General features: G+C 46.3%; 1 protein-coding gene across 11 annotated transcripts in view; it reads right to left on the bottom strand.

The window, feature by feature from the left end:
• Positions 1-16,383, bottom strand: part of DOCK7 (dedicator of cytokinesis 7) — a 97,969-nt gene that overhangs the window by 61,896 nt on the left and 19,690 nt on the right. For all 11 annotated transcript variants that reach the window (XM_071565769.1, XM_071565768.1, XM_071565765.1 and 8 more), the window contains exons 3-12: positions 12,266-12,441; positions 12,073-12,141; positions 9,413-9,542; positions 9,089-9,301; positions 8,608-8,693; positions 6,659-6,725; positions 5,280-5,429; positions 3,118-3,198; positions 1,618-1,783; positions 261-403 (exon numbers count right to left, since the gene is read on the bottom strand). In XM_071565769.1, the coding sequence (XP_071421870.1) occupies positions 261-403; positions 1,618-1,783; positions 3,118-3,198; positions 5,280-5,429; positions 6,659-6,725; positions 8,608-8,693; positions 9,089-9,301; positions 9,413-9,542; positions 12,073-12,141; positions 12,266-12,441 (1,281 nt within the window). The remainder of the gene's footprint in view (positions 1-260; positions 404-1,617; positions 1,784-3,117; positions 3,199-5,279; positions 5,430-6,658; positions 6,726-8,607; positions 8,694-9,088; positions 9,302-9,412; positions 9,543-12,072; positions 12,142-12,265; positions 12,442-16,383) is intronic.

Here is a 16,383-nt window from a genome sequence, read left to right on the forward strand (position 1 = left end):
CTGCCCCATCCCTGGGAGTGTCCAAGGCCAGGCTGGAGCACCCTGGGCTGGTGGGAGGTGTCCCTGCCCATGGCAAGGGTGGCACTGGATGGGCTTTAAGGTCCCTTCCAACCCAAACCATTCCACGATAATTAACACATGATCCAACAAACCCACTGTGATGAGGGAAACATTCCAAGCACCACAAACAAATCACTCAGGTCATGCTCAAAGCACCACCCCAAGGAGCAGCTCCTCCATCAGCCAGTCTCCCACCACACCTGCTTGAAGAAGTTTGTGACAGTCAGAGTGGCTGGTCTGAAGCTGGTCAGGTTGCAGGCCTCGTCCCCACTCGTGGTCCTCTCCAGGGAGCGCCTGCCCACGATGCTGGAATTGCGTCTCTCCGACCACGAGCCTTTGCGCTCTGCAAACAAATAAAACAAAGAGGGGGAAGAATTCAAAACAGGAAGAAAAACAACAGCCCAAGAGGGTACTTCTGTTCCAGCCAGGATTCCCTCCACAAGAGGACAGGCAGTGATGCCAAGGGGTGACAGAGGAGGGGGCTGTGCCCAGACAATGCTGGAGGAGCACAGCTGATTCCTGCTCCCCTCCAGCCTTCCTGCACAGCACAGAGGCTGTGGAGCACAGCTGACTCCTGCTCCCCTCACAGCCACCTCAGCCCAGGGCATCCCTGCTGCTGTGCAAGTCTTTATCATGCTGAGATTTATGTATTTCTCTTGCTCTGAAAGATGATGAAATTTGCAGTTTTGGGGATGCTGAAGAGAAGTTTTGGGTGAGCTGTCTAGCTCACAAAGATTAACCCACTCCTTGGGAAAATGTTCCTCAGCCTGGAACATGCTCTCTCAGCCTTAGAAGCTTGGTTTTAAATAATATAACACATTCTTTCCTTGTAAATCCCTTGAAAGATCAATCCACTTGTTATCATGGACTCCTCTGGTTTAGTTCAACCATGACCCAACTATCAGAAGGCCCAGGGCAGGGTGGGGGGAACATAAGCACAAGCCCTGTGGGGAAAGGCTGAGGGAGCTGGGGGTGTTCAGGCTGGAGAAGAGGAGGCTCAGAGGTGACCTCAGCACTGCCTAGAACTACCTGAAAGGATATTGGACCCAGGGGGGGTTGGTCTCTTCTCTCAGACAACCAACAGTAGGACAAGAGGGCACAGCTCAAGCTCTGCCAGGGGAGGTTTGGGTTGGATATCAGACAGAAATTCTTTGCAGAGAGAGTGCTCAGGCATTGGAATGGCCTGCCCAGAGAGGGGGTGGATTTTCCATCCCTGGAGGTGTTTAAGAGGAGACTGGATGTGGCACTGAGTGAGAATCCACCACGTCTTGATCCAACCCTACTGTGAGAATCCACCACGTCTTGATCCAACCCTACTGTGAGAATCCACCACCTCTTGATCCAACCCCACTGGGATCACCAGCCCAGGGCACTCCGTGCCCTGGGCTGGTGATCCCAGTGGGGTTGGATCAAGGGTTGGACTTGATGATCTCAGAGGTCTCTTCCAACCCAACTGATTCTGTGATTCAAGAAGCAACAGCAGCTACAGGGGATGAGCCAAGACTTCAGTAAATGTGGCCTTGCCCCCACTCCTCATGCAGATGCCAAGGACTGTACCTCCTGTGCCCACTTCCACCTCTGTGGAGTCCCTTTCCAGGCTGCCAGCGCTGCTCACGATGTTCATCAGGTGGATGGCTGTCCAGGCAAAAGGCATCCGGTACTTGCCCAGTCTCTGGCAAAACTGCTCTGCCTGGCCCTTCAGTTTTTCCAGCTTCTCCTTATTCTGTGAAGGAGAAATCCAATTCAAGAGATTAAAGGAGAGGAACAGTAGCAAAGGTTCATTTAGCAGAATCAGAGGGGAATTATGGTCTCTTTTCTATGGTTGTTTCAACTGCGCCTTCCAGAGGAGCATCACAAAGTGCTGCGGAAATGCAGCTTCTGCTCCCCAAAACTGTCCTCAGGCCACCAGAGACAGGACAGTCTGAGGGTCAGAGCAGCTGTTTCATGCTCCTGAACAGCCTGTCCAATCCCACTGAGCTCATCTGCCCACTGCTCATTCAGGAAAACCCAAATTTTCCTCTGGGAAGTCTGAAATGGCTTTTCCTGATGGGGTTTTATGCAGCAGGTGCTCAGGTCATCTGGAGTTGTGTGGGAAACTCAAAACTTCCCTCAAGAAAGCAGCATCACACTTACTGTGTCGAGGGGTGAAAAGGAATTAGAAAGGATTTTCTCAGAATTCTCCACATTAAAGAGCAGTTTTTTGCTTCAGGAAGGTTGTGAGAGCTGCTGCTCTAGTTCAGGACATGCTTATGCCCTTTGAAGGAGATGTTCAGAGTGACCTTTTCACCCACATTCCCAAGCATCCTGCAAACCCAATTCCAAAATTTCCCTTAGGAACACTGACATCAAAGAAAATGGAGTTTTTCCACTTTTGTCATCTACACACCTGAGGTGAAAAATATTTATTTTTCATATTGTGCTGCAGTGACAGAAAGACAGACACAGACCAAAAATGTGAACTACTTCACCTAAAATACATCAGAACTTTAGGAAGGATATATTTTATTGAGAGTTTGATCCAAATGAACACCTGAGCTCCTTTGGAAAAGCATCATGGAAAGGCTGTGAGCACAGGTAGGGCTGGAGCCTCTGGGCTGCTCCTCACCCTCTGATCTCCTCCTGGCCCAGCCCTGCTGTTCACAGAACTAGGAACCATTTTTGAGACTCTTCTACAACCCTTCCTGGGGGCAGAAAAGATGGGGTTAAGCTGCAGCAGTGGAGAAGTTGCAAGTTTTGCTGGAAATTGCCCTCCAAGGCTGCCTTGACTTGCCCCAGCTGAGAGCACAGAGCTGATCCTTTGGGACAGGGAACCACACACCTCCCCTGCCACCTACAAAAACTGGTGACCTTTACCTACTCCACCCCAAGAAGGCATCAAGATTCAAAGGTCTCTGACTCTTTTTTGGCCTTTAGAGTGGGATTAGATTCTTAATTAAAAATGGATCCTCTTAAAGGCAGGAACAGTATCAATAAAAGTCCAAAGTAAAAGGAAGTGTTTAATTTTAATAACAAAATGCTTGAAGTGCTTGTAACAAATTTAATCAAACCCATTCTTACCTTTGCTGCATCAGATTCTTTAAAAATCATATAAGGCTCTGCACACTCCCCAATATCTCCCTGCTGTAAGACTTTTTCCAGCTGAGAAGGGAAAATAAACCATTGTAAGGACAGGTATCCAGAAAGGATTGTTAAATTAAGCAAACACTGGGAAGTAAAAATAGCCTTTCACGAGAGTTAAAGCTTCATTTCCCTTTGTGAGTCAGGGAACAAGCCCTGCAGTCAAGTTGTTAAAACCATTCAGTTCCCAGATTTCCAGCTGTAACCAAACCATGAGTGCAAAATACAGGTTCAAAGGGAACACAGCCTACTGTGTTTGGGTTTGAGCTGTTCTAGAGCCACTTCTGGCTCATTTATAAGGTCTCAGAGACAGCTTAGACTGTCTTTACCATCATCCCTTTGAGATTTCTGTTCTTATTTCCATTCTCCATGAGAAGGTCCTACTGCAGCAGCACAAAGAGGTGACTCAGATGCACCCAGGGAAAACAAACCTTATTTTAAATCAGATAAAAATATCGAATAACTAAATCAAAAGTAATCAAATCAAAAGTGATTGAATCAAAAGTGATCAAATCAAATAATTACAGCTAGGAAAGAGTCAAGGTTTTCTGCTCAAATCTCTGAGCAACAAACCACTTAACACCCAGTTTCTGCTGGAAGTCTCTCCCCTGCCACAGGCCTGTTTCCCTCTGGAGCATCCCAGCCCTCCCTCCCACCACTCTGCACATGCTGGTACCAGCTCAGAACATCCTTAAACTTCTCCCCGTGCCACTCACACCCCTCTGTGAGCAGAACTCCAAGAGGCCACCACAAAGTCAGGAACAAATCAAATCTTGCATTGCCTGGTGAGTTTACCAGTAATTCCATTTATCTGAGAAGTGATTTCCCAGTAAGACCCAGGTGAAAATTCACCCAGTAAGGCACACAGTGCATCTGACTTATTTACTCCTGATTATACCCTTTCCATCATCAAACCAAAAAAACCCCCAAGCCACCAGCTCCTCTTGGATCTCTGGTTTTACAAGCACCAATGTGCAGTCAGAAACTCTCTTGGCCAGACTCTCACAAATTTGGGATTTTCCCTCATATCTTCTAAAAATCAGAGGAGTGATTCCTCCCTGGGGGGGTGGGCAGGCCCTGGCACAGGGTGGGCAGAGAAGCTGTGGCTGCCCCAGCCCTGGGAGTGGACAGGGCTTGGAGCACTCTGGGACAGTGGAAGGTGTCCCTGCCCATGGCAGGGGTGGCACTGGATGAGCTTCCAACCCTTACAAGCCAAACCATTCTGTGTTTCTGTGACTCTGTGAATATCTGTGTACAGGCAGAACACAATTTTCAGAAGGAACTCAGAAAATCCAGCCAAAAGTTGGAGATGAGAATCTGCTCCAACTCTCCTGACAGCCTTGCTCTCACCTGGGACTGTTTCTGCCAGGCCATGAAGCCTTAATTAATTTTCAAAAGATCTCTCTGGTGCAAGAAGCAGCTCCTGAAGGACCTGCACACTGCTGTGAACTGAGAGCATGCACTGAACTCCCCTTCTGAGAACAGGATGATTTTTATGCAGAGACCAGCCAAAAAATCCTAGATTTAAATGCCAATCTGCACGAGGAACACTTGTGTGCTCACTGAGTCAGATGAAAGAGGAGAGAATAACTTTTATCTTTGTGTACTTTATTCCAGGAGTGACCAATGTTGCATTTTATTTCAGTTATGGATCTCGCTCCCTTAGCAATTTCAATTCTTAAATACACCTGAAAAATTTGACTTCAGGGCATGTATCATTTGCTTGAAATGAGATTCAGACCAATATATATTTTTAAATCACTGACTTATCTCTCAGGGAGTCAGCACATTGTTTCATAGGAAACCCAAGGTCAAGCCCCAGAAAGCTGATTTATATCAGCAAGAAAATCTCTGTGCTGTGTTTCAGTCTCACTGCACATCTGCACAAAGGAGCTGCAGTGGCAACACCTGGAGTGCAGTGGCAACATCTGGAGTGCAGTGGCAACACCTGGAGTGCAGTGGCAACACCTGGAGTGCCTCTGCTCACACCCCTGGGAACAGCACCCTGCTCTCTGCTAGTAAATAAGTCCATTAGCCAGTTTATTTGATTTTAAATAAAAAAGAGATGATAATGACTTCAATTTCTCTGGCATTTTTCTTACCTTTATTACTAGAAAGACATCCTGAGAGGGGTAAGTGATGGAAAAGATGGCAGATCTGGCCAGTGTGGAAATGGCAGCAGGGGGCACGTGAGGCCGAAGCATCCCCTTCATCTGCTCAGAATTCAGGTCAAAGTAGAAATTCTCTGAAATCTAAGCAAGAAATTGGGGAGCTTCAACCATTATATACTCTTATATATATACATTATATACTCATATATACTCTTTTTGGTAAATCCTTCATGAACACAACAGTTTTAAAACACAGGTTAAAAACCTCTCCTTTCAAACCATGAATAAAAACTCCTTTCAAACCATGAATAAAAAGAAAAAATAAAAAAGGATTTTTAATTAACGAATCAAAGCAGGACAGTGAGAAAGGAAATAAAGGAAATAATAAAACCTATATAAATATAAAATTGCCTCCAGCTCCTGTAAGGAATGTAGTTTCCCTCACAGGACTAGGAATTATCATTCCCATCTGAATTGAAAACACCAAAATATCAAAATTTAAACAGAAAGAGAAAAAAGAACCTGTCTTGAAAGAGAGACAGTGAGATTTCTACACTGAGACACCAAACCCTCCACTGCATCAAGGCCTCAGAGCCAAAAAGGGTGTGAGCTGGTTACCAACACCAGAGGTCACTAAAGAACTTACTACTTGGAGCAAAAAAAAAGGGAGTAATGAGATGATAAAATTGGCTTATGAAATGTGATTTAAATATTAAACAAAGTTCACATAATATTCCACATACTCTCATCTACATAACTTAAATCTCAATGCATTAAATTCAAGCCTAAAGAGATAAATGTCAAAATGCATATTTTTAACATTTTTCTCTCCACTACTGCTAATATCTTGAATAAGGAAAACTAAGAGACTCTTTAAATATTAAATACAGAACATAAATAGCCGAATAAATGTATTTTGCATTTCTGACAACTTAGATCTTGAAAAGACTCCACAGTTTTGTTTTGATTTTAGCAATTTTAGCATGTGTGACCTCGTGCATTATTGAAGTGTTACTGGGACCCACACCATGGTGAGTCATGAAAAAGAGATTAGGAAAGTCATAAAAACTCAATCTAAATAAAAGGTTTCAGTTACCTAAGTGGGGAAGAGACTCCTGAAAGCCAAAATTGGACTATATATATACATACATATATTCTGATTTCAGGCACTCCATATTAGATAATATTTTTAGGAAAGTGGTTGTACTTTACTAAGCAGAAAAACACACAAGATGGTTCATGAAATGCCTTTATCATTTTTCCAAGCACCAGGATGGCACTGGGTTTGTTTCCAGAATTAACTCCTCCCTCTTTGTTTTTTTTTTAGGGCTTCATGGCAATGTCATCGCTCAAGCAAATAAAAAACTCACCTTCTTCTTTTCTTTAACATCATACAAAGCCAAGCTCGCAAAAATGGGCTCGATTTCTATTTCAAACCTTGAAAGAAGAGAGACATAAAATCAGTTGACTTGTGTTTTGTAACAAAGAATAACCCCAAATGCTTCCTGGGTGGAGGTGCCTGAGCTGTCAGAGCAGCTGAGCCGCCCATTCCCAGACCCTGCTGGAAAGGGATCCCAATTGGTCCCAAATTGCCCCTCCTGTCCTGCATCACCTCTGATCCCTTCCACCAGGACCATATTGGTGCTTCTGAAAGCCATTTTAACTCACTGAAAGCCAAGCAAAGCCACCCAACAGCTCCCTTAAAAGGAGAGGCACTATTAATTGGGATAACTGGACCTGATTCCCTGGAAAACCTGCCCCATGTGCTAATTTACTGTGCTGACCTGGCTAAATGGCCAAAGGCCCCTCTCAGCATTACTGACCAGGGAGCTCTTGCTCCAAACAGTCAGGGACAGGAATTTTTGCAATTTTCAGCATTTAACTGTTGTCAGAAAATACCAGGATCTCAAAAACTCTCTCAGAAAGCTGTACTTTTTGGAGTGCTGTTATCCAGTGTTTATGAGAACTCAAACACTCCAGGAGAAATCTGACCTACCCAAAGAGAGCTCAGCTTTTAGTTGGACCACCTGGGGGTCTCCTGTCCCCACAAAATTGTCACCCAATTCATGCTGGGATCCCACACACAACGGGCCTTGCATGGAGCTTTCAGCTTCTGAGTCTGAACTTTGTTCTTCCAACAGGGAGAACAACACCCAGGGCTGACCATCAAACAGATGTTGTCCCCAGTTTCACAACAAAGGTAAGATTAACCTCAAAATGACCCTGCTTAGGTCATCCTGGCCTTCTCCCTGGGGAAAATATACTTCTTTTTGGGCCACTGAGAGGGCACAATCCTGGATGTTGGGATGACACCTGGGAGTACAGGCTCAGGGATTACCATGGCACACAAACAAAAAATTAGGCAGATTTACTATAAATTTACAGTCAGCAAGAGATGCTTAAATAGTAGAAAACATTAATTTCCAGCCCCTCACTTATTTATGCCAAAGACACCATCCTTTGGAGAGGAAGCTCCACTGCTACTGCATATGATGTTGTTCCAGTTCATAAAGGGCTGTGGAATGAGTCCATCTCCACAGCTATATTAGGTGTGGAGCAGCAGGTCTGGCCCACACATATATCTCAGTTATGGGCAGCAATGCAGGAGAACTGGAGCTCTCTAATAAGAAGGGTTGACCTAACTGAGGACACAGAAGATGAATACAGCAGTGTGGAAAATCAGTTTTGTACTTTATTTCTCCAAGGGAATAACAGTAAAATTTTACCTTGTGTTATTAGAGAAGAGTTATAGGCAATGAACCAGCTGCAGGTAACCCTATATTCAGGAGCTCCACTTCATTAAACTTGTTTAACAGGTTTCTATTCCTCCAGTTAATGCTTACTAAGTATATAAAGTCTTCACTCTTAAAGGGACACAGTCAAGGTTGTTGAGCCTAAACTTTGGCAAATCTTTGCTTGTCTTATGCTTTAAGGCTTAAGCATTTTTGATCTTTGTCTCTTTTGTTCTCCCTCTTAAATTTCCTTGCTAAGGAGCTGCACAACAGTGACTGGCCCACTCCCAAACCCTGAATGAGTGTGGTGAAGCCCAGGGACAGAGAACAGGTGGGGCTGGATAACAACAAGGAGAAAAGACAAGGGAGATGAGTATTTTCTGTCACACCAATATGCAGAAAGCCCTGAAGATACAACTGTCTGATGCCCAGTACTGTGTAACTCAACCTTTGGAAAATCAACCTTCAAGCCTGTGACCAAAGACCCCTCCAAGGGTAATAAATGAGGTTTTCCAGATGCACATGGATACAAGAGCAGACTTGAATTCTCCATTTCTGCAATGCAGCTCTCTTACAGTCATACTCACTTAAGGGACAAACACTTCACCAGGAGTCTTTGGCCAAAGTGCTCTTTGGGTACTTCAGGGACACTGAGGCGTTCTATGGGCTCCTCCTGCAATTAGAGACATGACATCTGTACAAACCACTGACAGCATTACAAAGCAAACATGTGTATCATTTTCTTCTTCTGAGACACGAGCAACAAGTTAATTCAAGGCTTCCCAGCACGCTGCATTCATCAGCAGCTATAAATATGCTCAGTTAAATGCCTTTAATGTTCCTACATCACTGGGGATTGCATAACCAGGAAGGAAAACCAACCTCCAGAAAGTATTATCTATAGCAAGGTACTATGCTAAAAAACATGAGGGCCCACAAAACATCTACAGCTTTCATGGTTATTAAACACAGGTGATCTCAAACCCTTTAAATCCATGGCAGACTGACCCTTTCACATTCCCCACACCCCTCACTTCTTCAATCTCCCCCATATGTGTGTAAAAATACCTCGTCCGGTGCTGGGTGGAGTGCAAAAAGCTCCTTGTGCCTGCTGGACTTCCTCTGGTCCTCGTTGTGGTGGTCAATCTCCTCGTTTGGGGTCCTGTCCAGCAGGTTGGGCAGAAGGGCATCTGGCAGGGAGTTCTTCAGGTCAAAGATGCTGCAGGCCCAGCTGCCCCGCGGGGTGTCGTCGATCGACATTGAGCGCCGCTTGAGGTCGTCCTGGGAGCCAACAAATTACAGCAACTTATAATGGCAGAAGGAGCTGCACTTTTAAAACAGGACTATAAATTAGGTTTTATGCAGTGAGGTTTTAAAGGCACATTACATTACCTGCTCATCCTGGTAGCTGTTGCCATCCGGAGCTTCGTCAGACTCGAAGATCTGTTTGGGGAGCCCCTTCTGCCTCTCCTTCTGTTTGTCCAAGGTGTTGGGGTTGAATCCAGTTCCCAGCTTGTGGTATCTGCAAACAAAAGATCCCCAATGCACTCTGAGCAGCCCTTTTCACCCCAAGCCCAGAAAGAGAATGGCAGAACAGGCCCAGCATTATCAGTGCGGGTGCTCTCCAGGCAAAGGCTGCTCCCTGCAAACACTATTTCCAGTCAGCCTCCACTGGAGCTGGGTCATAATCCAACAACCAACTACAATGTGACTCTGTTCATCTATAAAGCAACCCTGGGTGATGTCAAAAGAAGGACTATCAATGGCCAATTAAAGTCATCATAAAACGTGCAATTGTGATGCCAAGAGGCAGACGGGCCAAGAACACGAGGCCTGAAGGGCAGTGGTTCTGCTGGAGTGAGAACTGACCATTCTGATAACCTGAAAACCACACCCCCAGCTCAGGTAAGTCCTGAGCCCCTCTGGAGAACTGGCAACTCCCCAACCTCAGCCAACCCAGAGCATCTTTCTAAGGAAATCGGGTCCTTTGGAGCTCTCCAGAGTGTAAGAGCACTTGGCAGTAACAGCCTGTCTGCTGTTGCTGACATGATCAGGTCTCTTGGACTAATTTTTAGGTACCAAATGGCACTATGTCTGTATTTACACACACACATGAATAGAGCCATGGCCTCCTTACAACACTCCCTCTGAGTCAGTTCTCAAAGTAGTGCTGGGGTCACAAATAGAATTAATTGTTCTACCATGTCCTGTTACTAAATTTACCACAGAAGGATGCAGAGCTGTGAAAACCATGGATGTGCTACCAGAGGATAACAAAAGGGAGGAGAAAAAGGAGGAATTCATTTTCCTTGGTAGGCTGTAATTCCTGAGAGCTGAACAGTAGGAAGTGTATAATCCTCACCTGGAAGTCTGCATTTCCATCACAGCTCCACCAACAAGAGTAAATCCATTCTACACCACACCTGACTTCCTCAGTAGCACACAGAAATTATGCCATAGGTTGAAATAACAATATGCTATTGTTTTTTTCAGGCCAGTGAAGAGAATTTATTTACCTTCCCAATATCACTAAAGAAATTCCTGAATGGCTGGATTTGCCTGCCCCAAAAACATTTCGGTTACAAAGAACTGTGGGCAGAGATTGGCATAAAGATTATTTCCCCTGGGGTGGGGAAGGGAAGGATGGAATGTCATAAGTCATGTTCTTCTAAAGCCAGAAGAGCTGGATTTTGTGCCCCCAGAGCTAGCCAAGGCACTTGAACCATCCAGTGGGATGGATTAGGAGGAATCTGTTGGCATCCTTACTTGGAAAACAATTCAGTCCTTCCCAGCCAGGCCTTTGGGTTCTTCCAGCAGTAACTCTTCTATTTCTATCCAGTACATTGCCACGATTCTATCCAAGCCAAAACTGCTATGAATGTTTGTGGAAATGCCTTCCCTCCTCTGAAGGGACACCTCTGACTGGACTTCAACAATCACCCATCACACCTTCAAACAGACTCGGCCAACCCTGATGTCTTCAGCTTCATCCCCTCCCTGACACAGGGCACAGCCTGCAGCCAATCTCAGGGGACAGAAAGCTCCAACCAACCCCCCCCTCAGTGCAGGAATCACAGCCAGCAATTCCAGATACCAGCAAAAGCTGCTGAGGAACCAAGAGTGGGTAGGTGGGTGGGTCCCACTGGCCAGGCCTGTGGTGTATTCCAGCCTCTGCTGCCAGAGCTGGGAGTAAATAAAACATCTCCTTCCCTCTTGGATTTTTTTCTGGGTGCTTTTTTCTTTGGTATGAGATTACAAAACACATTTTTATTAGGTGGTGTTAGCAGTGCAAAGCATGTCCTCAGCATCCCCTCAAGTGGTTCTCAGGACAACATTAAACCAGTGAATTGTGGCAACTGCCACAAGGGCAGAGCTGGAGCTGCAGTGGAGTCATTTGTAGGTGATACACATCACATGGATCACTTACTGCTTGACAGCAGCTCTTGAAGCCATCAGACTTCCAGTCATCCAAGAGACTCCACGTCCCAAGGAAAGCCACTCAGAAACCCTCCTGCTGATCTGCATGGAACAATCGATGCCTGCACATCCTCTGCACTGTGAGCTCACCAGGTAAACCTTCTGATGGTTCCAAAATTAACAGTTATTTGTTGAAATTAAGTGCATTTCCAAAGTCTCTTTGGGAACCAGTGAAAGCTGCAAAGGGCACCTTATCTATTACATGGCTGGGACTGCACATCATCCCAAAATTAATGCAACTGCTCTCTAGAAAGAGCTAAAAATAGATGTAACAAAGAAAGAAACAAAAGCTGAAAGTAATTTCACTTGTTCACATTCCCTAATTTCTCTACCATTGTAAAGGAGCAACTGTAGGCTAAAATGGCCTAAATTTTCCAAAATGCCCCAGGGAGTTTTGGTGTCCAAGATTTCCAAATACAAAGCATCATTTCAGCAAAACACAAAGCATCAGTTCAGCTGAACAGGGCAACCAAAAGCCAGGGCACATGGACTCAGTAGCCAAGAGAGACATTTCTGAGCCTCCTGCAAAAATGTCAGTATGAAATGGAGCTGAGGAATGGCAAGGGGGAACTCACTTTCTGTTCACAATGGCCCAGTCTTCGGTGTAACTCCTCACACAGTCCCTCACGTGAGGGTCCATCTCGCTGTGGAAAGAACAAACCCAAACATAATTATACAGCATAATGACTTCTTAACCATCCATATTTTCACTCAGGCATGTGTTTTATCTCGCAGGTATCTCAGGTGCAGAGGGACACCCAGCCCTACCTCTCCTCGGGCACGGCCGACACGAGCGTGCGGCACTCGCGCGGCGTGGACACCACCTCGATGTCATCGGCAGGGAACTCCAGCAGGTCCCGCAGGGGCCCCGACTCCACGGCCAGGGGGTGTGTGGCCAGGTACTCCTCCATGTCCACGGGCTCCACGGGCTCTGTGAGTGGCACCTGCGGACAGGCAGGCCAGGGGAGGGGTGTGAATCAAGGTGAAACAGTAAAGAAACATCACACAGAATCATAGAATGGATTGGGTTGGAAAAGACCTCCGAGATCATCAAGTCCAACCCTTGATCCAACCCCACTGTGATCACCAGCTCAGGGCACTCTGTGCCCTGGGCTGGTGATCACAGTGGGATTGGATCAAGACGTGGTGAATTCTCATTCAGTGCCACATCCATAGAATCACAGAATCCATTGAGTTGGAAAAGCCCTCCGAGATCATCAAGTCCAACCCTTGGTCCAACTCCAGTCCCTTTACCAGCTCATGGCACTCAGTGCCACGGCCAAGCTCAGCTGAAAACCCTCCAGGGATGGGGAATCCACCCCCTCTCTGGGCAGCCCATTCCAATCCCTGAGCACTCTCTCTGTAAAGAATTTTTTTCTGCTCTCCAACTTCAATTTCCCCTGGCAGAGCTTGAGCCCATCGTGCCCCCTTGTCCTATTGCTGAGTGCCTGGGAGAAGAGACCAACCCCCACCTGGCCAGAACTTCACTTCTACCTTTCAAACCAGTTCTTCTGCCTGCCTGAGGAATTTGATGCCCCATCAGATGATGATTAACCCCAGTGGTGTTAACCACAGCTAACACACATCACAAAGCTGGTTTTCACATCTTATCTTTCATCTGATACTCCTCTGAGTGTTTCTCTGTTCATACCACCCTCACCTAAAAACACAAATCAAACCAAAAAAGGTTGCAGCTATTTTCAAGAAATTCAACAGAAGAAAACCTGGTGCTTCATTTCCTGTGTGTATGACCCTGGATTTGTTGTGACCATGCTCTGACCACAATGGAACCTTTTCCCTCTCAGGCACATCAAGGAATCCAGGGCAAGGCCTGACTTAAAAAGCAGCCACAGAACTCTGAAGACGAAGATTATTTTGAATTAAACCACTTCTCTGAGGAACACCAAACACAAAGTTCATCTACCACTGGTACAAGTTTAAGCTCCTCTTCTCCCTGAAATCAGAGCCTTTAGTGCCACCATGGCCCTGACCATACCAGGAGGGGACACTGCTCCAAATAAAATGGATACTTAAAAATCAGCTTTACTGGGCACAACAGCCTGTACCTGAAGCACAAGGAATGAATGAACACGTGCAGGAAACAGCAGATTTCATGGCAGGGCTGATCTCACCATCCTGAGCTTTTATTAGATACACAAAAAGAAAATTTGCATAAACTGGAAACGTACTCGCATTGCATAACTTGTATTTTTACATCTGCCCTTTATATAAACACGTGTAGATATTCTGATATGAGATCATTATGCCATGAAGCTGTACATAAACACAGGCATTAGGAAAATGAAACACTACACACACGTTTTGAGGAACCTGTCTCTGCAGCAACTGGCAGGTGCCCCCAGAATTCCCTGGCACACGCCAGTCAGGCTGAGGGGTTTAACAAGAGTCACAAAAACAGCAAAACTCAGCAGTTTTTCTCCACTAACTTCCTCCTTCCTGTCATCCAGATGATTTCTGGGGGACAGGGAACTATCCTGTAGCTTGTCTTCAAAAAGAACACTCAGTACAGTTTTAAATGTGCTTCTCAAAAATACTGCTGTACCAATCCCAAATTCCAGTTCTAAAAGTATTGCCACAAAATTCCAAAATGAATCACCTTTGTATTCCAGGCAAAGACTTGGCTAACACAGAGGGCATTGAAGGAATCTCCCTGCCACAACCAACCTCAATGAATAATGCAATTTGATTAAGAAGGCAAATAAATCCTTCAGCAGAAAAACAGTGACTCCAAGGAGCTCAGGTGAGTTGGACCAGATGACTTTATACCAGATAACAACCTGGTTCACAAAAAAAAGATGTTTAGAAACTTAGTGTTTGGTTCTGCAATTCAGGTAAATTATCTAAATTAATTTCTGTATAAAGAATCAGAGAAGGGTTCGAAGGGACCTTACAGACCACCCAGTTCCAAACTCCTGCCATTGGCAGGGACACTTTCCACCAGAATATGGTTATCATCATCTATTTAACTCTGACCCCATAACCTTCTTCCCCCTTCTAATCCTGAACTCCTGAAATGGACTCAAAATCTGGAGAACTCTGGCAAACACAACCAGATGCTTTTTCCTGTTCTCATCACTGCAACGCTCACAGTGAGCAGGAGCTGTCACAGCTGACAGACACGTCCCCTCCACACCCTGCTCCCCACAGACAGACACACAGACCAGCCCTGTGTGCCACGAGGTCACTGCAGGGTGACAGTTTCTCCTCGAGGAACAACATGTCAAGCTGTACTTGCCCTGCTCCTGCCAACCTCATTCCCACACTGGCACCTTCCAACACCGCCTGGCCCTGCAAGGGTTGTGTTTGCATCTGCACAGACCCATTTACTGGGACTCTGTAGCACAGAGGAACCTTTCCCTCCTATTCTTCCACTCCACTCATCCCAATAAACAGAAGGAAACTACAAAAAGACATGGAAAAGTAGCCTGTGCTAACACAGAGCTGAGGGGAACACACAGGGACCAGCAGACATGGGGCAGAGGCTGCCACTGCCCAAAACACACCATGTTTCCTCATTTCTGGTATTTTACATCTCACATTCCACTTGTCCAGCAAGAGCACTGGACAAGAGATGAATGGACAGGCTGTGCTGGTTGGAAATCACTGGATCCACAAAGGCAGGCAGTGCTCAGGGGCTATCCCTGCACTCCAGGGGCTTCCAGGCTCTTTGCACATCTCAGGATTAGACCTGAGGTGACACCTCACAATTTCCCAGTTTGTCTCTGTGGTAACTATTGTACCATGAAGATGTAAACAAACATAAAAGTCAAGCCCAGGGGCCCGTGTCAGACTCGCCATCTGTGCACCAGAAATACTGTCTTGCACCTGAGCAAACAGGCCAAACACAAATCCACGGGTGTGAGGAGGAACTGCCTGGTGTCAGACTATTGGCAGATAAAAGGCAGGCACGTTATTTTAGGCTTTGGGTATTTGTGGGGGAGGAAGTGATGAAAGAGGAGGAGTAGGCAAGAAGGATGAATAAATGCACCAAAAGGAAAATGAACCCCAACGGTGTCCCTGTGTGTGAGTGGAGCCACAAGAGCTGCTCTCATGGCTCTGCTGTGACAGCTGAACCTTTCCCCTGTCCTGCTTCCCATTCCTGAGGCTGTGGATGGGAACAGGGACACACTGAGCACCCCAGGAGCTGGTCCTGGCTTACCAAAGCATCAGTCACCTGAAGCTGCCACAGGAACCCATCAGACAGAACGTGCACACTGAAGGGGTTGGATGAGTTTAGATAAAGACCAGGTTACCCAACCTCATCACCCCACTGATGGAGGAGCAGAACCTACTCTGGCATCTCACCTCCCAGTCCCCAGCCCAGTTTACCTCCTCCTGGCACCAGGAAAAGCGTGGAGAGGCACCCAACAGCTGATTCCCTGGCCTGTTAGGAGCCTGATACTTCACACAGCTGATCTCAATTACCAAAGAATAGCAAGTCCCCACCAGCTGCACATGAGAAGGTTTGAAATCTGCTGCAGCAGAAATGGGGAACAGCTGAGGAGGATAAAGCTGTGCTCTGCCACAGCCCTGCTTGCTGGCAGGCTGCAATCTTCATCCTGCTCCCAGGAAAAGCCCTTTCAGTCCCTCCTGACAGCCCCCAGGAACCAACAGTAGGTGCCTCCTCCACAAAACACAGCCAGTTCTTCTTCATGGGACCCCCAGAGGCAGAAGGATAATTCCAGTCAAGGATTTGCAAATGTGCAGCCCACCTACCACTGGCTAATCATGGAATCCCAGGATGGTTTGGATTAGGAGGGACCTGAAAGTCCATCTTGTGCCACCCCTGCCATGGGCAGGGACACCTCCCACCAGCCCAGGTTGCTCCAAGCCCCATCCAGCCTGGCCTTGAACACTTTCAGGGA

The sequence above is a fragment of the Pithys albifrons genome, chromosome 10 (genome assembly GCF_047495875.1).
Source record: "Pithys albifrons albifrons isolate INPA30051 chromosome 10, PitAlb_v1, whole genome shotgun sequence".
Taxonomy (NCBI): Eukaryota; Metazoa; Chordata; class Aves; order Passeriformes; family Thamnophilidae; genus Pithys; species Pithys albifrons.